Source organism: Bombina bombina, chromosome 5 (assembly GCF_027579735.1).
Source record: "Bombina bombina isolate aBomBom1 chromosome 5, aBomBom1.pri, whole genome shotgun sequence".
Classification (NCBI taxonomy): domain Eukaryota; kingdom Metazoa; phylum Chordata; class Amphibia; order Anura; family Bombinatoridae; genus Bombina; species Bombina bombina.
In genome coordinates this window covers 634,811,285-634,837,363 of record NC_069503.1, presented here as the reverse complement: position 1 = coordinate 634,837,363, position 26,079 = coordinate 634,811,285, and the positions used below count along the sequence as shown (strand labels likewise).

The following is a 26,079-nucleotide window of genomic DNA, read 5'->3' as shown; positions in this document are numbered from 1 at the left end:
ACATCGCCGGAATTCAACCCAATCGAGTACGATCGGGTTGATTGACACCCCCCTGCTGGCGGGAGCGGCGTTGCACCAGCAGCTCACAAGAGCAGCTGGTGCAACGCCGAATACGGAGAGCGTATTGCTCTCCACATTCAGCGAGGTCTGTCGGATCAGGTCTGACAGACCTTTGATAAATAGGCCTCTAGGTATGCTTTTAAATAAGGATACCAAGATAAAAAAGCAAATTAGTTAGTAGAAGCAAATTGAAAAGTTGTTCATATCCACATGGTCTGTCTGAATCATGGAAGAAACAATTTGGCTTCCATGTCCCTTTAAAGAAGCAATAAGCACAGTCACTTGGTTATGCCCATTTATTTAACCCCTGCAATAAGTTTAAAGACACAGTTAAAGTCAGCTCCAGGTAGGCAATACATTACAGCTCTGAAGCTGAATACAGCAACTGAGCCAATCAGGGTAGGCATATGTGCGTAGCTGGGGGTTTGCAGGGGTGAAACAAATGGGTATAAACAAGAAACAGTTTAATAAGAATTTGCTGTATGAGTATGTTCCTTTTGCAGCTGACAGGTGCAAACATGTATATAACAGGCAGATAAAGTCAGAGGACTAGAGGGAGGTAAGGAATTACCTAAATATTAAGCTAATAAAATATTTAGTGTTTAAAGGGACAGTCTACTCCAAAAAAATTAATAAAAAATAAAATAAAATAGATAAACGCCTTTACTACCCATTCCCCAGCTTTGCACAGCCAACATGGTTATATTAATATACTTTATAACTTTTAAACCTCTACATTTCTGCCCGTCTATAAGTCAATACATACCGCCTCTTATTTCAGTGCATTTTTATAGCTTTACACAGTAAGACACTGCTAGTTCATGTGTGCCATATGGATAAAATGCTCACTCCCGTGGAGTTATTCAGGAGTCAGCAATAATTTGCTAAAATAGAAGTCTGTTAATAGCAATGAGATAAGGGGCAGTCTGCAGAGGCTTAGATACAAGGTAATCACAGAGGTAAAAAATATATTAATATAACTGTGTTGGTTATGCAAAACTGGGGAATGGGTAATAAAGGGATTATCTATCTTTTTAAACAAACATTTTGGAGTAGACTATCCCTTTAATGTCCCTTTATTTAGTGAGATTTTTAAGTATGTGTCCAGTGCTTTTAGCTAGACATTTAATATGTATCACATTTTTAAAAGAATCTACACAGCGGTTAAATTAGAATGAACTATTTCATAGGATTGCTTTTGGAATCCATCTGTCTGTTGTTAACATACAACACAAAGTATATTCCACCATTAAGAGTGCTAAATTTAATTTGATGTGACAAAGTCATGCATAAACAGTAATGAAAACCAGTTGCAGCTGGGAAAGGTGACAGCATGCCAAGCACGTAATGCATGCAGAAACATGCGAACATCAAGCTACTGAAAATATGCTTATGCACACACAGCTTGATACCGAAAACAAGTAGAACAGCCTTTCAGTTGATCTCATACAGAGGCAACAGGTAAAGCATTAATTCAGCTTTGTAGACACAAAATATATTCCCTTTTTCTCAACCTTGCCACAGTTAATTACATGTAAATGTGTAAAACAAATACCCAGACTTGGTTGGAGTTTGCTATAACAATCATGGTATTGCCAGAGGGTATTAGCACAAGTTTTACTCTTCTACTACCTAAAATAGAATCTCAAACTGTACTCTCATTGGGCACAACGCCAACCACTTCATTTCTCAAAGACATTAGAACCCACCACCATAGCATAGCAGGAAACACAAGTGGAAATTTATAAGGATTAGTATGTAAAGGTTAAGGAACAGTTCAGTCAGCAAAAACAATAGTAACAATAACAGAAACCTAAATCTATTACATTACATGCATTTATATTGACCTTTGAATGGAAGCCATAGTCCTATTAAAGTGGCCATTATAACAAATGTTCAAATTAAAATTTGTCTCTGCAGTTTCTGATTTTAAATTGCTTTGTGGAAATGTATAGGGCAGTATTTACAGACTATACTATTTAATGAGAAAATTGTGAGTTTACATGTTTAAAACGTTATTCTCGGCACTCAGTCCTCAATGTAAGAGATATACTACAAAACTACATTTCTTACTCTATAAAATGTGAATGACCACTCCCAAAGGTTATGGGCTCCTGTAAAAATGACATTTATTAAATACTTATATAGACTGAAAGTATAAAGATGAAACAAAACGGATTATTTTCATTTATATATACTACTAACACAGTACGAAACGGTAGTGATACTGCGTGATATAAGCCTGGATATCGAAAAATCAAATATATAGCTTTTATCAAAAGTAGTTATTAAACATAATTAGTTAAATTGTGTTACAAAATGATGACCAACCTTATATTTGGAGATGTGTGAGGGTGCCAGTGTTGCTGATTCTGTTGTAAATTTGTATGGTATTGAGGCTGGGGGAAAAAAAGAAAAATATCACAACATAAAGCATAATTATTTGACTAAGCAAAAAAAATAAAATAAAAAAATAAGCAAAATATAAGCAGTTGATTTAAATAAAAATGCTGACTATGCCTAGACAAATCTATTCGGTTTCAAAATGATAACTTACCGGATAGTTCTGTATGTCAGGATTATTTTTAGCACTGTAAAAGAAAAAGAAAGTGTATCTGGTTATTTCTATAATACAGCAGATCAAAGACCAAAGGAAGAACTTTGCAACATACTCCTAGTCATTAAATGAGATTGTTCTACACTTTCTTACTAGTCTAAGTAGCTCCATGTAAGGCCTCATAAAAGCCATGTGGGCTAATTTTACTCCTTTATGGTCAATGGGGATTGCTACCTATTTTGTGTAATTTCTTCAATATTTAAATTGGTTGATTATTGGCCATCGGTTAGATTTATTTCAGAATAATTGGTCACTGATCATGTGTAGTAATCCTGTGGTGACAACTGTTTTTAAGGTAAGGTAAAGTGGGATGCTAATAGGATGCAATCTTTCTGTTTACTAAACAAGTAAATTATAAAGCATATAGTAGGGTGTTTCATTTTTTCAAAGATGTGATTTTCATATGACTTTGCTTACGCCCCGATTCTCAGTGATGTAAAAGATATATATGCCAAATTTCAAGAAGATTGGATAATATTTAGGGGTTGCACACATTGATCACTTTTATCACAAACTAGTGAAATTTCTAACATTGAAGTGCTTTACACTAATGGTCTTCTCATGTATTTCTTTCATTTTTTGCAGGTAATTGAACTTTAAAATGGGAACCAAAAGAGGAATTTGGCTGCTAGAAAAGGTGCCTAGTGGTGAGTTTTTAGGAGCTCGGCTCCCTTCAAAGGAACAAGTACTTTTAGTTTTTATTTACCATCACAAGGAAATGAAATAAACACTTTCGGATGCTGCTAAATCTACCAGTACTTAACTACAGGAAGTGTGGATGAAAGCAAATATCCTTGTTAAGACGGAGGAGAATATCCGTGCTGGTATACAGAAGCTGTACAAAGAATACCAAAATCTGGGTAAAGAGAAATCGAGAAACACGGATAAAGCAAATGTAAAACGACAGATTTGGAAAGGTGATCTCGTCGAGTTATTTGACATTTCCTGGCAAAATGTGATGGACATGAATAGCGTATCACAAGATGATAAAGAATTTCTTAGGTCACAAAGAGAAGATCGTATGAGTTCGGCAATGAGTGGAGTAGACAAGGGATTCGCCTCCAAAATAAGAACTAAGTGTACAAAAGAAGAAAAAAAAGATTAATAAAAGAATAAACATTACATTCAGGATCCCAGGGGCACTGCATCAAGCAAGGTGGATGGCAAAGGCAATATATGCACTTAAAATTGTCCTCTTCACTAAACAGTTGAACATTCCTCAACGACAATTGGAAGGAATGAAACTGGTTGCACATTTTTTCAACCTCATATATGTTCGCTTTTGGCATGAGGCAATTGTAAGTCGATGGGCTCCAAAGAATGATTTGGATATGCTACAGCTTCTGAGCACTTACCCAGATGCAGACGTCAAAAAATGTGCTCTCACAGTTGCTAAGAGACACCTTTGGTATCTGTCAGAAACAAACGTAGGATTGGCTTTTTTGGACGACCGTATTACTCAGGCTGTTAAGGAAAATATGACAAAAAATTTAGAAACCAAACCTGCAAAGAAAAAGGAAGTGAAACGATTAGAGGGTAAAAACATGGTTTTTGAAGGAAAAGACCTGAGCCATTTTGTTACTAATAAAACAAAGACGTTCTTTGAATTGTTTGGGATCCACGACATGACAGAATACTGCAGTGATTCTCTAAGAAGCCATTTGAACACTCTTAAGGTTGTCAATGATATCGAAGAAAGAGGAATTGCTCTGATAAAGTATAACGAATCGGTCAGGGATGAACAACAAAAACAATTCTTGTTGAGGGTAGTCGAGCATCACAGAAAAGTCGTCACCAAGCGAACAAAACAAGGGATTGCATCGTTCAAAGTTGATTAATATAGCATGTTTTGCCTATCATATTACCTATTAATCTTAGTGTATAGTTTTAATAGTATTTTAAGTTTGTGATTTCTAGTTTTCCCAATAAAAGTAATTAACATTGAAAAATCGTATTTTTTGCCTACTTTTACAAAACAGATCAAAGTGTGCAACCTCTAAATATTATCCAATCTTCTTGAAATTTAGCATATATATCTTTTACATCACTGAGACTCGGGGCGTAAGCAAAGTCTGCAAACATTTTACAGTTTATTTTTTGCCTTAGAAAATGAAACACCCTAGCATACAGCACCGGCCATCATAAAGTTACCAACTGATGGTATTATAACCCTAGGTGGTGGTAGATATTGTATCCATTACCACATTCGTTGTGTTTGATGGGTCAGGCCAGATCCCAAAACATATGAGCCCCACCTAAAAGCTACAGGTGAATAAAACATAATTTATGTAAGAACTTACCTGATAAATTCATTTCTTTCATATTAGCAAGAGTCCATGAGCTAGTGACGTATGGGATATACATTCCTACCAGGAGGGGCAAAGTTTCCCAAACCTTAAAATGCCTATAAATACACCCCTCACCACACCCACAATTCAGTTTAACGAATAGCCAAGAAGTGGGGTGATAAGAAAAAAGTGCGAAAGCATATAAAATAAGGAATTGGAATAATTGTGCTTTATACAAAAAAATCAAAACCACCACAAAAAAGGGCGGGCCTCATGGACTCTTGCTAATATGAAAGAAATGAATTTATCAGGTAAGTTCTTACATAAATTATGTTTTCTTTCATGTAATTAGCAAGAGTCCATGAGCTAGTGACGTATGGGATAATGACTACCCAAGATGTGGATCTTTCCACGCAAGAGTCACTAGAGAGGGAGGGATAAAATAAAGACAGCCAATTCCTGCTGAAAATAATCCACACCCAAAATAAAGTTTAATGAAAAACATAAACAGAAGATTCAAACTGAAACCGCTGCCTGAAGTACTTTTCTACCAAAAACTGCTTCAGAAGAAGAAAATACATCAAAATGGTAGAATTTAGTAAAAGTATGCAAAGAGGACCAAGTTGCTGCTTTGCAAATCTGATCAACCGAAGCTTCATTCTTAAACGCCCAGGAAGTAGAAACTGACCTAGTAGAATGAGCTGTAATCCTTTGAGGCGGAGTTTTACCCGACTCGACATAGGCATGATGAATTAAAGATTTCAACCAAGATGCCAAAGAAACGGCAGAAGCTTTCTGGCCTTTTCTAGAACCGGAAAAGATAACAAATAGACTAGAAGTCTTTCGGAAAGACTTAGTAGCTTCAACATAATATTTCAAAGCTCTAACAACATCCAAAGAATGCAACGATTTCTCCTTAGAATTCTTAGGATTAGGACATACCTTACCTTAGGTAAAAATTCAAAAGAAGTTCGCAACACTGCCTTATCCTGATGAAAAATCAGAAAAGGAGACTCACAAGAAAGAGCAGATAATTCAGAGACTCTTCTGGCAGAAGAGATCGCCAAAAGGAATAAAACTTTCCAAGAAAGTAATTTAATGTCCAATGAATGCATGGGTTCAAAAGGAGGAGTTTGAAGAGCCCCCAGAACCAAATTCAAACTCCAAGGAGGAGAAATTGACTTAATGACAGGTTTTATACGAACCAAAGCTTGTACAAAACAATGAATATCAGGAAGATTAGCAATCTTTCTGTGAAAAAGAACAGAAAGAGCAGAGATTTGTCCTTTCAAAGAACTTGCGGATTAACCTTTATCTAAACCATCCTGAAGAAACTGTAAAATTCTCGGAATTCTAAAAGAATGCCAAGAAAAATGATGAGAAAGACACCAAGAAATATAAGTCTTCCAGACTGTATAATATATCTCTCTAGATACAGATTTACGAGCCTGTAACATAGTATTAATCACAGAGTCAGAGAAACCTCTTTGACCAAGAATCAAGCGTTCAATCTCCATACCTTTAAATTTAAGGATTTGAGATCCTGATGGAAAAAAGGACCTTGCGACAGAAGGTCTGGTCTTAGCGGAAGAGTCCACGGATGGCAAGAGGCCATCCGGACAAGATCCGCATACCAAAACCTGTGAGGCCATGCCGGAGCTACCAGCAGAACAAACGAGCATTCCTTCAGAATCTTGGAGATTACTCTTGGAAGAAGAACTAGAGGCGGAAAGATAAAGGCAGGATGATACTTCCAAGGAAGTGATAATGCATCCACTGCTTCCGCCTGAGGATCCCGGGATCTGGACAGATACCTGGGAAGTTTCTTGTTTAGATGAGACGCCATCAGATCTATTTCTGGAAGCCCCCACATTTGAACAATCTGAAGAAATACCTCTGGGTGAAGAGACCATTCGCCCGGATGCAACGTTTGGCGACTGAGATAATCCGCTTCCCAATTGTCTATACCTGGGATATGAACCACAGAGATTAGACAGGAACTGGATTCCGCCCAAACCAAAATTTGAGATACTTCTTTCATAGCCAGAGGACTGTGAGTCCCTCCTTGATGATTGATGTATGCCACAGTTGTGACATTGTCTGTCTGAAAACAAATGAACGATTCTCTCTTCAGAAGAGGCCAAGACTGAAGAGTTCTGAAAATTGCATGGAGTTCCAAAATATTGATCGGTAATCTCACCTCCTGAGATTACTCTTGGAAGAAGAACTAGAGGCGGAAAGATAAAGGCAGGATGATACTTCCAAGGAAGTGATAATGCATCCACTGCTTCCGCCTGAGGATCCCGGGATCTGGACAGATACCTGGGAAGTTTCTTGTTTAGATGAGACGCCATCAGATCTATTTCTGGAAGCCCCCACATTTGAACAATCTGAAGAAATACCTCTGGGTGAAGAGACCATTCGCCCGGATGCAACGTTTGGCGACTGAGATAATCCGCTTCCCAATTGTCTATACCTGGGATATGAACCACAGAGATTAGACAGGAACTGGATTCCGCCCAAACCAAAATTCGAGATACTTCTTTCATAGCCAGAGGACTGTGAGTCCCTCCTTGATGATTGATGTATGCCACAGTTGTGACATTGTCTGTCTGAAAACAAATGAACGATTCTCTCTTCAGAAGAGGCCAAGACTGAAGAGTTCTGAAAATTGCATGGAGTTCCAAAATATTGATCGGTAATCTCACCTCCTGAGATTCCCAAACTCCTTGTGCCGTCAGAGATCCCCACACAGCTCCCCAACCTGTAAGACTTGCATCTGTTGAAATTACAGTCCAGGTCGGAAGAACAAAAGAAGCCCCCTGAATTAAACGATGGTGATCTGTCCACCACGTTAGAGAATGTCGTACAATCGGTTTTAAAGATATTAATTGAGATATCTTTGTGTAATCCCTGCACCATTGATTCAGCATACAGAGCTGAAGAGGCCGCATGTGAAAACGAGCAAAGGGGATCGCGTCCGATGCAGCAGTCATAAGACCTAGAATTTCCATGCATAAGGCTACCGAAGGGAATGATTGTGACTGAAGGTTTCGACAAGCTGAAATCAATTTTAGACGTCTCTTGTCTGTCAAAGACAGAGTCATGGACACTGAATCTATCTGGAAACCCAGAAAGGTTACCCTTGTCTGAGGAGTCAATGAACTTTTTAGTGAATTGATCCTCCAACCATGATCTTGAAGAAACAACACAAGTCGATTCGTATGAGATTCTGCTAAATGTGAAGACTGAGCAAGTACCAAGATATCGTCCAAATAAGGAAATACCACAATACCCTGTTCTCTGATTACAGACAGAAGGGCACCGAGAACCTTTGTAAAAATTCTTGGAGCTGTAGCTAGGCCAAACGGCAGAGCCACAAACTGGTAATGCTTGTCCAGAAAAGAGAATCTCAGGAACTGATAATGATCTGGATGAATCAGAATATGCAGATATGCATCCTGTAAATCTATTGTGGACATATAATGCCCTTGTTGAACAAAAGGCAAGATAGTCCTTACAGTTACCATTTTGAACGTTGGTATCCTTACATAACGATTCAATATTTTTAGATCCAGAACAGGTCTGAAGGAATTCTCCTTCTTTGGTACAATGAAGAGATTCGAATAAAACCCCAGTCCCTGTTCCAGAACTGGAACTGGCATAATTACTCCAGCCAACTCTAGATCTGAAACACATTTCAGAAATGCTTGAGCTTTCACTGGATTTACTGGGACACGGGAAAGAAAAAATCTCTTTACAGGAGGTCTTATCTTGAAACCAATTCTGTACCCTTCTGAAACAATGTTCTGAATCCAAAGATTGTGAACAGATTTGATCCAAATGTTTTTGAAAAAACGTAACCTGCCCCCTACCAGCTGAGCTGGAATGAGGGCCGCACCTTCATGTGGACTTAGAAGCTGGCTTTGCTTTTCTAGAAGGCTTGGATTTATTCCAGACTGGAGATGGTTTCCAAACTGAAACTGCTCCTGAGGATGAAGGATCAGGCTTTTGTTCCTTGTTGAAACGAAAGGAACGAAAACGATTATTAGCCCTGTTTTTACCCTTAGATTTTTTATCCTGCGGTAAAAAAGTTCCTTTCCCACCAGTAACAGTTGAGATAATAGAATCCAACTGAGAACCAAATAATTTGTTACCCTGGAAAGAAATGGAAAGTAGAGTCGATTTAGAAGACATATCAGCATTCCAAGTTTTAAGCCATAAAGCTCTTCTAGCTAAAATAGCTAGAGACATAAACCTGATATCAACTCTGATAATATCAAAAATGGCATCACAGATAAAATTATTAGCATGTTGAAGAAGAATAATAATATTATGAGAATCATGATCTGTTACTTGTTGCGCTAAAGTTTCCAACCAAAAAGTTGAAGCTGCAGCAACATCAGCCAATGATATAGCAGGTCTAAGAAGATTACCTGAACACAGATAAGCTTTTCTTAGAAAGGATTCAATTTTCCTATCTAAAGGATCCTTAAAGGAAGTACCATCTGACGTAGGAATAGTAGTACGTTTAGCAAGGGTAGAAATAGCCCCATCAACCTTAGGGATTTTGTCCCAAAATTCTAATCTGTCAGACGGCACAGGATATAATTGCTTAAAACGTTTAGAAGGAGTAAATGAATTACCCAATTTATCCCATTCTCTGGAAATTACTTCAGAAATAGCACTAGGAACAGGAAAAACTTCTGGAATAACCACAGGAGATTTAAAGACCTTATCTAAACTCTTAGAATTAGTATCAAGAGGACCAGAATCCTCAATTTCTAAAGCAATTAGTACTTCTTTAAGTAAAGAACGAATAAATTCCATTTTAAATAAATATGAAGATTTATCAGCATCAATCTCTGAGACAGAATCCTCTGAACCAGAAGAGTCATCAGAATCAGAATGATGATGTTCATTTAAAAATTCATCTGTATAAAGAGAAGTTTTAAAAGATTTTTTATGTTTACTAGAAGGAGGAATAACAGACATAGCCTTCTTGATGGATTCAGAAACAAAATCTCTTATGTTATCAGGAACATTCTGAACATTAGATGTTGATGGAACTGCAACAGGTAATGGTACATTACTAAAGGAAATATTATCTGCATTAACAAGTTTGTCATGACAATTAATACAAACAACAGCTGGAGGAATAGCTACCAAAAGTTTACAGCAGATACACTTAGCTTTGGTAGTTCCAGCACCAGACAGCGATTTTCCTGAAGTATCTTCTGACTCAGATGCAACGTGAGACATCTTGCAATATGTAAGAGAAAAAACAACATATAAAGCAAAATTGATCAAATTCCTTAAATGACAGTTTCAGGAATGGGAAAAAATGCCAATGAACAAGCTTCTAGCAACCAGAAGCAAAGAAAAAATGAGACTTAAATAATGTGGAGACAAAAGCGGCGCCCATATTTTTTAGCGCCAAATAATTATTTGGCGCCTAAATGCTTTTTGGCGCCAAAAATGACGCCACGTCCGGAACGCCGACATTTTTGGCGCAAAAGAACGTCAAAAATGACGCAACTTCCGGCGACACGTATGACGCCGGAAACAGAAAAGATTTTTTGCGCCAAAAAAGTCCGCGCCAAGAATGACGCAATAAAATGAAGCATTTTCAGCCCCCGCGAGCCTAACAGCCCACAGGGAAAAAAAGTCAAATTTTTAAGGTAAGAAAAATAATTGATTCAAGTGCATTATCCCAAATATGAAACTGACTGTCTGAAAATAAGGAATGTTGAACATCCTGAGTCAAGGCAAATAAATGTTTGAATACATATATTTAGAACTTTATAAACAAAGTGCCCAACCATAGCTTAGAGTGTCACAGAAAATAAGACTTACTTACCCCAGGACACTCATCTACATGTTTGTAGAAAGCCAAACCAGTACTGAAACGAAAATCAGCAGAGGTAATGGTATATATATAAGAGTATATCGTCGATCTGAAAAGGGAGGTAAGAGATGAATCTCTACGACCGATAACAGAGAACCTATGAAATAGACCCCGTAGAAGGAGATCACTGCATTCAAAATAGGCAATACTCTCCTCACATCCCTCTGACATTCACTGCACGCTGAGAGGAAAACCGGGCTCCAACCTGCTGGGGAGCGCATATCAACGTAGAATCTAGCACAAACTTACTTCACCACCTCCATAGGAGGCAAAGTTTGTAAAACTGAATTGTGGGTGTGGTGAGGGGTGTATTTATAGGCATTTTAAGGTTTGGGAAACTTTGCCCCTCCTGGTAGGAATGTATATCCCATACGTCACTAGCTCATGGACTCTTGCTAATTACATGAAAGAAAACTAAACTACCCAATCTGTCCTAATCTACATAACATTATAGAGTTAAAATAAATGTTCTGATCATATAGGATAGTTTAGATTGATGTTACTGAAATGTTGATATAAAAGTTATAAGAGATACTGAAAATTATGCTCATTTTTTAAAGCATGCACATAAAACCTAGTTATAACACAATTTTTATAGTGTCATGGTATCAAAACTATACCTGCATAAAGACTACCAAAGAATTTGTTCTTTTGAAGTTAATACACAAAAAAATCCTCTACTACTCCATTGAAAAGCAATGCTTTATTCACAACATTACCATATACATTTTGGCTAGGGCATAATTATTGATGCCCTCAATTTCTTTAAAGTGTTGAGTGTAACATATTTTTAAGACTGCACAGGAGTACAATAAGTCTCAGTAAGAACACATATAGCAACACATTTGTTAGTCTAATAGTTATATACTACACACACACACACACATATATACTGTATATGTCAGGTTGGACACCTTTCATTTCACAAACTGAAACCATATGATAAAGGTGCCAGTTAGGCACAGAAGCGTCATGGAACTTATGGGACTGTTTTAATAACTCTATGGAAGAAAAGCTACGTTTTATTTGAAAAAAAAATCCAGTGAGTGCTGTCTTGAATTCAAACACACACACACTAATATTCACACCCTTGGTAAATATGAGCAAAGAAGGCTGTTAACAATTGTCTTTATTGTTTAACCTTTTGATTTTTTGTTTAAAAAAAAACCCCACAAAAATACTCTGCTCTCATGGATATCAAAAAATTGCAAACACAACACAGGTTTACCCCCAAAAAAATCTTTCTTAAATATATGTGTGCCACAATTATTGGCATCCTTTTAGTCAACACTTTGTGCTACCTCTCTTTGCCAAGATAACAGCTCTGAGTCTTCTCCTATAATGTCTGATGATGTTGGAGAATACATGTCAAGGTATCTGAGACCATTCCTCCATACAGAATCTCACCAGAACCAGGTCAATGCTGGTGGACTCTGCTCTTTAGTTCACCTGGTTCACCCCACAGGTTTTCTATGGGGTTCAAATCAGGGGACTGGGATGACCATGACAGGACCTTGAATTTGTGGTCAGTAAACCATTTCTGTGTTGATTTTGATGTATGTTTTGGATCATTGTCCTGCTAGAAGATCCAACTAGGGCCCATTTTAAGCTTTCTGGCAGAGGCAGTCATGTGTTTATTTAATAGCTGTTGATATTTAATAGAGTCCATGATGCTATATATCCTAACAAAATGTCCACATCCTTTGGCAAAAGAACCACCACCATATTAAACTGTGGGCATGAGGTACTTTTACATATGGCTTCCTCTGTGTGCGCCAAACCCACTTCTGGTGTTTATTGCCAAAAAGCTGTATTTTGGTCTCATCTGATCTTAGAAACTGATCCCATTTGAAGTTCTAGTAGTGTTTGTTAAACTGAAGATGCTTGAGTTTGTTTTTGGATGAGAGAAGAGGCTTTTTTCTTTAAACCCTAACAACTTGTGGTGATGTAGGTGACGTCAGATTGTAGTTTTGGAGACTTTCTGACCCCAAGACTCAACTAACTTCAGCTGCAATTGGCGGCCTTCTAATTATCAAAAAACAATGGCAAAGCCATATATATGTCTACTATTTCTGAACAAAGGGGACCACAGAGAAGCTTTTAGGACCATTTGTCTTATGACTGCAGTAGTCGTGTGTAAATCATTTCAGTGAGAAACCAAAAGTTGTAAAAGAAAGTTAACATTTAAAAAAATAAATATATAAATATATAGTATATATAGTATATATATATTTATTATTTTTGGAGTATGTAACCAACAGGTGATAAGCTTCATCCATGGGGCTAGATTACGAGTGGAGAGCTATGTATCGATCCTGCGTTAACTCTGCTAGAAGAAAGCTTTTTGCGTGTATATTACAAGTTTAAAGTAAAAAGTTTTTGCATGATATCCAGACGAGCACAAAAAGCCGAATTTCGAATATTGTGACAGTGCTTACGTACTCCCCTTTAGATTTCAATGAAGAGCAAAAAGTGTGGGGGGGGGAGGGAAAAAACCTTACTCTCATATAAACCTGATCGGGTTTTCTCAAGTGCGCCAACCCGACATGAAATATTAACATTTTACATTCCAATGTTCTTCACATAGCATGTTTTATTTAGTCTTAAATACATGCAGATATATCTTACTTTACAGAGCTTCGCTAATACAGTGCTTTGTAGAGCTGAAGTTCAACCGCCAAGGATTTTAAAACAGTGCTGTAATCTTCGTGTGATTGCGAGAAAAGCGACTGGCACCAGTTTGTTATGCACAGTTCACTCTCTTTACAGCATTACAGTGCAAGCTGTGTCTGTTATGGTAAATTGCAAATTTCACCACAGTAATTGTCACTATTTTACAGGTACAGTATGTATTGAATACTAATTGAATACTGTGCTGTGCTAGTGTTAAACTATACATAGCACTATTGCACCCCTAATATATGTTAATTAAAACATGTTTTCAAGATTTTAAACACACTGGTAAGTAAAAAGAAAACTAATACTGCTTTGTTTCAGTTTAGGGCGTTTTTTTTTACTTTACAACGGGGCTCTGGTCCCTAACCCGCTGTATAAGCGGGGTATACCTGTGTATATATATATATATATATGTGATTTTTTGGTAAAAAATATATATACATACACACAAAAACACACACACACACATATATATATATATATATATATATATATATATATATATATATATATATATATATACATACACACACACACACACATTTGTAATTATGTGTTTATATGTGTATACATGTCTGTAAATACATGTTAACATATAAATACATATGATATGTACACACACGTATATATCATGTGTGTATATATATATATATATATATATATATATATATATATATATATATATATATATCTATATCTATATATATATATATCTATATATATATATATATCTATATCTATATATATATATCTTATGTATACAAGTGGCGGATTGCACTGGTAAAATACTTCTAGATATATATATTTTTCAGTTTCACTTGCGCTTTTGTACTCCTCTCAACGTCTAGTGCTGAATCAGTATTAGGTTTGTTTCTCCCTGGCTCCTGGAACAGAGTTGAGAGGAGTGCATACAATAGGTAATATACTTACCTAATATGGATTGAGGTAAAAACAAGTAAGTGGGATCATGGGGTGGGAGGGTAATCTTTTACACTACAACTAAAATTAACCTTACAAATTACCTGATTAACCCCATCACTGCCGGGAATAATAGAAGTGTGGTGTGCAGATGCAATCAGCAACCTTCTAATTATCAAAAAGAAATGGCAAAGCCATATATGTCTGCTATTTCTGAACAAAGGGGACCCCAGAGAAGCTTTTATGACCATTTGTCTTATGACTGCAGTAGTTGTGTGTAAATCATTAAGTGAGAAACCAAAAGTTGTAAAAGAAAGTTAACATTTTTTTTTTTTTTAATCTGATAGCATTTGGCAGCAAAACAGTGACATGAAACATACCAAAATGGGCCTAGATCAATAACTTGGGTCGGAACTTCAAATGAGTAGTAGATTTTTTTAACAAATTTTAAGGTTATGTATATTTCCACTCCCCCTGTACCATGTGATAGCAATCAGCCAATCACAAATGCATATACGTATAGTCTGTGAATTCTTGCACATGCTCAGTAGGATCTGGTGACTCAAAAATTGTAAATATAAAAGACTGTGCACATTTTTTTTAAATGGCAGTAAATTGAAAGTTGTTTAAAATTACATACTGTATCTGAGTCATGAAAATTTAATTTAACCTGAGTGTCCCTTTAAATTGAGTAAAAAACAAAAATGCAGCAGTTTTGCAACAATGCTATACTTTAGCAAGAGCACTAGATGGCAGCAGCACTATTTCCTGTATGTGCACACTACCTATCTAGATATCTCTTCACAAAAAGAATAACATGAGAATGACGCAAATTTGATAAATTGGAAACTTTTTAATAATTGTATTCTCTATCTGAATCATGAAAGAAAAATTTGGGATTTCATGTCCCTTTAATGTAATTAACCTTCAAAGTATATCTAGCAGTAGTCAGTTTCAGTTAACTAAGAACAGTGTAAAAATATGGGACTATATAAAAAATATGTATTTCTCTTAAAATGTATGGAGGTATTTTTGTTGTCTCGAGACATATTCAGTATTATGTTGTGCAAGATTAAATATTTTACCTCAAACAATTATTTGAAGATAACTGTAATACAGCATACACTTCTTTTAAAATTAGAAAATGTCAATTGTTTTGTTGTAATTTAGCCATTGTGTGGTACCTTCAAAAGTAATCATTAATATACTATTTCTGTTAAAGTAAACAATTCTTTTAGTGAAAAGAATGTGCAAGTAAGTAGCCTAAACCTTTAAACGGAGCAATTAACAGGAAGTTCAGCATCTTTATGACTTAACTACACAATTGTGCTTGCTTTAAACATCATATGCATATAAACTGCATGTATATTTAAATGCAGGAGCACTTATATCTTATTTTAGATGAAAATTGGATATTTTTAGCTGTAATCTCCTCTACTAACTGCTACAAAGTGTTATTTATTAATTGTCTGTGACCTGTGGGGAAAAATGTTGTTATGGTGACTATTTAAAGGCCCATTCTAGTGAATAAATTGCATACTCTTCATTTGACTCCTTTTTAACCCCCTCAAACGGTTTAAACAATTTGTTAAAGAACCACTGAGGAACAGCAGAAAACTGCTGGTCCCAAGAGGAAAATGTTACTAACCCAATCAGCAGCGGTAGTCACACGTCCCAGCTGTGTGGCTGCCACTAATCGTTAGGGCATTGGCAGCTTCCACTTGGGACCATAAGTTCTCCGGAATAGTACTTTAATATGTTTTTAACCCTTTTCTGGGGGGTGGGGTGACTAAGCACATTGATGTTAAGAATCCATAGTTAGAATTGCATGATTTAACATGCTCTAGAATGGCCCTTTACAGCAACATTTATCCATGCACTGAATCTGTTAATAATTACTTTAATTACAAGACATTTCTGTTGTTTAAAATAAAAAGAGAGAAGCGCTCAACCTGGGAACGAACAACCCAAGAAGCAGCCTCTTTTTGCTCAACATGTGCCTTTCAAAAAGAAGAACTTTCCTGAAGCATATCAGTCTGATTCTGACTTAACAGTACAGTCCAGCCCCGAAATACCAGGCAATCCCTCTCTGAATGAGAGAAACAGCAGAACCCCAGACGTACGTTTTGGCCTATTGTGGGCCTCTTCAGTGAGGTGCAGCCTTATCCCTCTAGGCACACTGAGCAACAGGTCCACATCTGGATTCCCGCATCACACTTAGGGAGACTTCCCTAAGTGTCATAATTTGCATAAATAAAGAGAGAGAAACGATCAACCTTGGCCCTTTACAGCAACATTCATCCATGCACTGAATCTGTTAATAATTACTTTAAATTTCAAGACATTTCTGTTGTTTTGCTGTAGAATAACAGACAAATCTAAACATGTTTAAAACAAATCCATGTCTTGTTTGCTGCAATTGTTTTTGAACAGCCAAATTCACCTCACCACTTGCCTTGACAAGGCTAGCCACAGTCACAGTGTTAGTATAAAATGTTATATTTTGCAGTTTTTAGCTGCTAAAGTCTTGAGAAGCATACCGTTTCATTCCCAGTATTGAGAATAAGAAAATCCACAATTTTAAGAGCTAAAGGACATTAAAAGGAGGCAAAATAAATGAAAGTATATTGCAAAGTTGTTTTACTACACATAAATACACATTTTATATAAAACCCTCAAAACATTTACTGTCACTTTAAAGGGACACTAAACAAAACAAAAAATATTTAATAATTCAGATAGAACATGAAATTTTAAGCAACTTTCTAATTTACTCCTATTATAAATTTTTCTTTGTTCTCTTGCTAGCTTTAATTAAAAATCAGGAATGTAAAGCGTAAGAGTCGGACCATTTTTGGTTGAGAACCTGGGCTATGCTTGCTTATTAGTTTGCTAAATGTAGCCACCAATAGCAAGCGCTATCCAGGGTGCTAAAATATCTTTAAGTATACATCAAAATTACATACAAGTCCAATCCACCATTACAATCAGACATAAAAGTCAATTAATGTGCTAAATGCTTTTTAGCCCATCTGACACATGCTGATTGATTAAGGTAGTTAAGATGCAAGCATTTTAGAGCACTGAAATTGAGGCGTTTCATGAAACAGTCATGTAAAAACACAAGGATATTGTGTACAGCAACAGGATAGAACTTGTGCGATTACATTGATGCAGATAAGACATCTGGAATAAAACATCAGACTGATAATGTAGAAGCTTGTCACTTATATAAACCTGTATATTATATACAGGTTTATATAAGTGACAAGCTTCTACATTATCAGTCTGATGTTTTATTCCATCAAAAAGAATAACTTTTTGGTATTTGGTCTACTTTACTCTGATACATGTTATATACAGTATATAACATGTATCAGAGTAAAGTAGACCATGTACCACCACATACAAAGGTGAATATTGAATAAGAAAATCTGGACATAGAGATATCTTAAGTCAGGTCACAAGAGAAGGGAACTAGAGCAAAAGTATAGAATCACCATTATTCCAGCTTTGTACTATTGAATTTTCTATAGAATATAAAGAACAAGAGGGAAATTAAGGAAACACACAAGCTAGTGGAAAGTACCATCTTATAGTGAAGAAGTCTACTACATATGCTTCTTACAGAAGTAAGACTGACAATATATTTTACTTGATGACTGCCATTTTAGACTACCAAGTCTATCACTGGCATTCCCCAATACTGGGTCAGAAGAAAGTCCCATGATGTAATCTCACTGACAATTGTGAGAAACAAGAATACAGACTTCTGTAATATTCAGGCTATGAGTTTCACAACATTACCTTTAAGAAAAACATTTGCCTAATGGACCCACCAAAGGTTTATTTTATATTATTAGATACTGTAACATTTTGAAAACTAGATTTGATTTGTGATGTTTTGTATTCAAGACAGAACAGAATCTAATATATTTTTAAATCATTGTGGTTTGATAAACTTGCAGGATTATTGTAAATTGGGTGGTGTGCAGGAATCTTTTGTACTTTAAAATTAAAATCACAATGGCTCTAACCACTACAAATGAGTCTCTGCTAGGCAATTTAATTCAGATTTGAAGAATTTTTATAAGGAGCATAGTACCATTTTCTTTGGGAGCCCAATAAAAGAATAGTTGTTGTATAATGCATTGCTTTTATTATTCTGATGCACAAAAGTTATGTTTATAGCTGGCATTCCTAAGAATGCTAGAAAATATCCAAATAGGCAAAGAAAGTCTTGCTAAAATAAGTGCATTCTTTTACTTTTAGAGTAACTATACTTTTAAAGAACTTTATATGTCTCTGATTCCATGTTATAATGAAAAAGAAATTTAAAACAAAGAGTAGACTTATGAAAGCTCAAAATGCCCAGTAGGATTTGTAGGTTGAATCTCAGATATCATTTTTCAGGTTTATAATTTGTTAAAAATAGTAATCATCATGAAAAACAAGGTACGTCAGACACAAAAACATTGCCATTTAGTTGAAATATAGTTTTATATTAATGACAATTTGTTCAAGACAGATTCAGTACGGTGCATGTTTCGTAAGTGCTATACATAATATATAGCATTGCAAACACTCCTGCCGTAAGTGTATATATATATATATATATATATATATATATATATATATATATATATATATATATATATATATATATATATATACACACACACATACATACATACATACATATACACACACACACACACACATATACATACATGTTACGGGTAAAGTCAGAAATCCGGGTAATGCTAGGATTACCGAAGCTGCTGTGGTACTGTAATTCCTCCATCTACACTATTTATTTTTTATTTTTGCCCCACCGATCCTCTGGCATCCACCCCAATTGAACCTTGGGGAATGAGGTTTACAAGGGGGGCATTTCCCCCACTGAACCCCCCAGACGGAAGCAAAAAAAGATAGTGAAGATTGGGGCATTACAGTGCATTGTATATATGTTTGATGTGGTGATTGAAACAGTCTGAGGGAATTTATGATCTTACATCGGCTTTACTCACAGCCGCTTGGGTAATATATATATATATATATATATATATATATATATATAAATTGCATGCCCTATCTGATCATGAAATTAATTTTAATGCCCCATTATGGGCCAGATTAGGAGTGGAGAGCAAACGTTGCTTGCGAGCGATAAGAGGTTTACCATGGGTGTTTGTGCTTGTCAGGCTTACAACATTACAAAGTACACTTACACTCAAAAATAACTATCTAATTAAGGACTCAAAAATATGAGGTGTTGGGAGAAAAAAAAAAAAGGCAGTCAAAGATCTCTAACATACAAATACATACATATGCATGTCTAAAGATGGATATATGTGTATATATACGGTAGACCATTTGCCCAATCAAAAATGGTTGACTATAGATGTGGTCTCTCTGTATTCAGCAATTCCTCACAGCAAGGGGCTTGAAGCTATTAAATTCTTCCTGGATACTGAAACGGATTTGAGTGAGGTTTATAAGGGCTTTCTTCTGAGAGTGACTGAATTCCTACTAAGCCACAATTACTTTATGTTTGAGGGGGTTTTCTTTCTGCAAAGGCGTGGAACAGCCATGGGGGCCAAGTTTGCGCGCTCATATGCCAACCTATTCATGGGTTGGTGGGAGCTGTTCCACGTCTTTGCGGATGATAACCCTTTCATAGGTAACATCTTTTTTTATAGGAGGTTCATAGACGATCTCTTGTTCATTTGGCAAGGAGATGAAAACTCTATAAAAAATTTTGTACAATCCCTCAATACAAATGATATGGGCATTGAATTTACCCATAATTGTCATGTATCTGAGATCGTCTTTTTGGACCTCCTGTTAAGATTTGATGGCTTAACTGGAAGGGTCAATACCACATTACATCGTAAACCAATTGCAGGCAATTGCCTTCTACATGCACATAGTAACCACCCACCACATGTGTACAAAGGTATAGTCAAGGGGCAGTTCCTGAGGGCACGAAGAAATTGTAGTCTAGATCAAGATTTTGAAAGAGAATCTAAAGATTTAGTGTCACGCCTTGTGGAGAGAGGATATAATAGGAATATGGTTGATAAGGTGTCCAAGGAGGTTGCTTCTCTGGATAGGGGGCAAATGCTTGGTAGGGCTAAGTGGAGACCCGAACGAAAGGGTCTAAAATTTATCACCAAATACTCGAATCAATTTTCTGAAGTTTGTAACATTGTTAAAAAATATATGCCCATTTTATATGGGGATGATACCTTGAAGCATATTGTTGATAAAGGTTGTGAATTCATATATTCTAAAAACTTGACAATTGGTAACATGCTTTCACCAAGCATGCTCCCAGACCAAGGTCCACAGAGTTCGTCGTTAAATACTGTGGGGACTTACAAATGTGGTAAGTCCCTCTGTAAACCATGTAAATACTTAAAGCAAGGGAATGGCTTTGAATCATATGTAACAAATGAATCATTTACCACTAGGGGATGTGTAAAATGTTCTTCAACATTTGTAATCTATTTGGTTGAATGTACTCAACATAGATTGCAGTATGTTGGGTTAACTACCCGGGACATACGTACTAGGATCAAGGAGCATTTGGGATACATCTCAAATGATATCCATTGTTCGGCACTCTCCAGACACTTTATTGAAATACACGGGAAAAATGTTGATATGTTTAAATGGAATGCGATTGAAGCAATTTGCAAGCCACGAAGAGGTGGCAGCAAACAAAAAACATTGGTCCCGTGTGGATTCAATTCACAATTTGATGTGATTAATTACTGGGAATGATTCACTTATAATTATAAGCCTTAGCAGGGACCTAGTTTAATACTATATGTTGATATCCTTTATTTAAGACAGTGTAAAGCAAATTTGAACAATAGGATTTTAAATTGATTAAACGCATAACTACATGTCTTTATATCTAGATATCTATGGCAGAGGAAAGATTGGATTATGTATAATGTGCCAGTTTTGAACTAAGTATCATAACTACGGTATGATTTACAGCAATGATATTGGGTGATGTCTTAATACAACTATGAATAGTATCATATTTTAATATTGAAAGCATACTCCTTTATTATGTAAACAACTACAAGTATACACTCTAGCATCATATATTGTAATTAACTTAAGCACATAGTATGAATAGCAGAGAGGTGTCTGCTAAAGTATTAGCAGCACCTTAATGTTTTACCATTTCTCTTGTATCAACTAGGAGCCTGCTCTTTTGGTCAATGAATTATTTGTCTATCAAACTTGTGAATTACAGATGAAGGAATGTTTGTTTATGTCATGTTCATTTCTATTAATATTGCGAATAGGTTCACTTGTGTTGTACCATATATATATAAAATGATAGTGATAGGCATTGCAATTATTAATTGAATTCAATTACAGTGTTTTTTTAATTGCTTAAGGGGCGGAGTATTACCCTTTAAAAAGCACACCCTCTGAGAAGGGGGATATGTCTATGAATACGGCCAGGCTGGCCGAAACATGTTAGGCTGTGCTTGCTGAATTGTTTTTAACCAGAGGCTCTGCTGCACAGGGTCTTTTAACTCTGATGATGATTTGCTGAAAATAAAGTTTTGGATTTTTACCTTTACAAGGACGCCTGGATTATTTTTCATCTTTATTCGATATATATATATATATATATATATATACACACACACACACACACACATATACATACACGTTACACGTAAAGTCAGAAATCCGGGTAATGCTAGGATTACCCAAGCTGCTGTGGTACTGTAATTCCTCCATCTACACTATTTATTTTTTATTTTTGCCCCACCGATCCTCTGGCATCCACCCCAATTGAACCTTGGGCAATGAGGTTTACAAGGGGGGCATTTCCCCCACTGAACCCCCCAGACGGAAGCAAAAAAGATAGTGAAGATTGGGGCATTACAGTGCATTGTATATATGTTTGATGTGGTGATTGAAACAGTCTGAGGGAATTTATGATCTTACATCGGCTTTACCCACAGCCGCTTGGGTAATTATATTTATATATATATATATATATATATATATATATATATATATATATATATATATATATATATATATATATATATATATATATATATATATATATATATATATATATTGCATGCCCTATCTGATCATGAAATTAATTTTAATGCACCATTATGGGCCAGATTAGGAGCGGAGAGCAAACGTTGCTTGCGAGCGATAAGAGGTTTACCATGGGTGTTTGTGCTTGTCAGGCTTACAACATTACAAAGTACACTTACACTCAAAAATAACTATCTAATTAAGGACTCAAAAATATGAGGTGTTGGGAGAAAAAAAAAAAAAGGCAGTCAAAGAGCTTTAACATACAAATAGCATGTCTAAAGATGGATATATGTGTATATATATTTAAATATGTATATACTTATTTAAATACATCTATACACACATATAAACACAAATACACACACACACACACACACATATATATATATATATATATATATTTAGATGCTCAAAAAACAAAGTATTGCAGTATGCAGTGATACCTTTTTTATTGGACTAACATAATATTTAAAAGACAAGCTTTCGAGAGTTTTCCTCTCTTCCTCAGGTCTAAAGCAATACTGATCATTCTGATATAGATACACATCACATACAACAAATAGAAGGGAGAGAGGGGGGTGAGAGGGGGGTCATAAAAGCAGAGAATGTGTCTGAAGGAGAAAATAGCTGAGAATAGCCAGAAAGAATAAATAAACAGAGGAGAGTAAATAGGCCAGATGAGAGTAAAAACAAAAGGAAAAAGAAACCAATATAGGACAATAAAATGAGGGATTATAGAAAGTTATGGTAGTGTGTGAGAAATATATATATATATTTGTGTGTGTGCATTAGAGCCCTTTGCAGTTAAGTAGATGAAAACATGGATAACCATATTTATGCAATATTCATATTTAATTAAAGGTTTTAACTATGTATTAGATGTAAATATTTCACATTCCAATGTTCTCCACAAAGCAGAATATGTTCTATGTATTTTTTAATAGATATATAATTTTTTTATATATATAAAAATAATTACATACATATATATATATATATATATATATATATATATATATATATATATATATATATATATATATATATATATATATATATATATCCAATTTGAAGATTGCAGCACTCTCACACGTAACGCTCCGCAGGTCAACAAATAGCAGAGTGGTAAGGGAAACCCTACGCTAAACAGTAAACCTAGTGTAGTGTGAGTAAAAGCGGACTGACATCTGACTAGGATCCCTTACTCTACAAGAGCTTATATTGCCTTACTTAATGGATATAGGACATGGAGAGATGGAAAATATCAATAATTATATTGTATATAACTATACATAGTCTAAGGATAATACCCAACATGGTCTGCGGGTAACTGTCTAGTTGGCCCTTAATAACTCATATGCACAAATGTTAAAATATAAATATATGCCTAGTTATGTAATAAAAAGTCACACACAAGCGGTTACAGCTCTAGCCACTTCATTAAACTTCTTTGGGATACATAAGCCAGACACCATCCAAAGAAAGACAGAGAGTAAGGTCAAGAAGATGATGGAAATATGGGCACGGTCAAATGGCAAATGACCTGGTGCTGAACGTTAGACAATACAGCTATGTTATGACGGACTCCCCAGTACACTGCACATACAGAGTGACAGGTAATCAGCTGCCCACCAGATGACCCGTTCGTCACAGATCACCTGAGTAGGTTAAAGACAGCTCCATTCCAGCATCCACATGCCTCTGGGGTCTGAAGGAAAACTTCCAAGAAAACTGTGTGTTGATTGACACTGTGAGTATTCAGCCGACACCGGTCTTTAGCTGCAGACTATACACTTCATTACCTCTTTCAAACCTTCTTTCGTGTGGCCAATGCTGGAAAGGTGTGATAGGCTTATGATTAACACCTGACTGGTATCAACCATACAGGGACTGTGAGGATCCGTGCAAAGTATTAGGTGTTGAAGTGGAGGTGCCAGGTGATTCAGGGAGAAAAGGTAACAGCTCAAAAAAAAAAAGAAAATACCGGCACCCTCCAAAACATATAAAAGCAAATCTTCTTTATTGATCATCTTAAAAGAACAAAAGTACAGCGGTCAGAGTACACCTGACATGTTTCCTTAATCATAGACGTGTCTGAACAGGTGAACATGTGTCTTTTAAAATCAAAGCTGTAACTCTATTGGTTATTCTCACATAAACATGTGATCGGCTTAAATTAATTGCAGGTAAAGAACTCATTTAACCCTGTAGTAACCAATGTTTGCACAATTGCACAATAATGGAACAATAATATACAATATATAGGTTTATATATATTTATATATTTACATATATTATGTCTTTTATCAGCCAGGTTTATAACTTATGAAAGTTTGCTGTATGTTTTTTTGATTTAACCTCTGTCTATTTGTATATTATTGTTCAATTATTGTGCAAACATTGGATACTACAGGGTTAAATGATTTCTTTACCTGCAATTAATTTAAGCCGATCACATGTTTATGTGAGAATAACCAATAGAGTTACAGTTTTGATTTTAAAAGACACATGTTCACCTGTTCAGACACGTCTATGATTAAGGCTACCAAGCCGAAACATGTCAGGCGTGCTCTGACCGCTGTACTTTTGTTATTTTAAGATGATCAATAAAGCAGATTTGCTTTTATATGTTTTGGAGGGTGCCGGTATTTTCTTTATTTTTTGGAACTATATGCCTAGTTACTACACACAAAAGATCGTAATACCAATATAGAAATATCGATAATAAGTGAATTTGAAAGTATGTATAAACTTGCTGGAAAAAAAAACCTCATAAAAATACAACTGCCTTATCTTATGAAACTATATCAAACCTCACATTGTACATCCTAAAGCATAAGAGTACCTGTGAAAAATACTAAAACTGGCCAAAATAGTGAAAATAGCAACAGTAGCAAAAAATAGCAATAATGTCAATACAATTTAAGCAGTCATATTAGAGCTGCCAAATGTGCAAGTAGTGTCTGTGTACTATAAATGTTGATTACAAACAATGATAGTAAACACTGCATCTGGTTTACTCCATAAGGAGTATTACAGGAAACAATGCCAATTAATATTAGCATTGAGACCTTTTGGATGTAGTGTATCCAATCTAAAAGTCCATCTAGCCTCAACCTGCAGCAATTTCTTTTTCCAATCACCCTCTTGACCAAGGGGGGGGGGGCATGGTCTATCAATATAAACCTTAGGTCCTTGACAGTATGTTTGGCTTCTAAAAAATGGCATGCGACCGGTTGATCAGTCTTATTAGTATCCAAAGCTGCCTTGATCACACTCTGATGATTGGCCATTCCTAAAGCTCAACTGACCAGGGTGTTGAGGAACAACACATTACCAGACAAGGCATCCATGCAAGTACAGGAGATGTCAGAAAAATTCCTTAAGAGAGGATATGCCGAACCACTGATAAAAGCCATCAAGGATGAGGTCACTAAAATGGATCAAGAATCTTTACTTGTTGGTAAGGAGAGACATGACACAGAACAGAGGGTTACGATGACCACTACATTTGG

General features: G+C 35.8%; 1 protein-coding gene across 1 annotated transcript in view; it reads right to left on the bottom strand.

The window, feature by feature from the left end:
• The window catches only part of EPB41L4B (erythrocyte membrane protein band 4.1 like 4B), a 433,805-nt gene that overhangs the window by 7,280 nt on the left and 400,446 nt on the right, over positions 1 to 26,079 (bottom strand). The window contains exons 14-15 of the mRNA XM_053714600.1: positions 2,618 to 2,651; positions 2,392 to 2,459 (exon numbers count right to left, since the gene is read on the bottom strand). Coding sequence (XP_053570575.1) covers positions 2,392 to 2,459; positions 2,618 to 2,651 — 102 coding nt within the window. The remainder of the gene's footprint in view (positions 1 to 2,391; positions 2,460 to 2,617; positions 2,652 to 26,079) is intronic.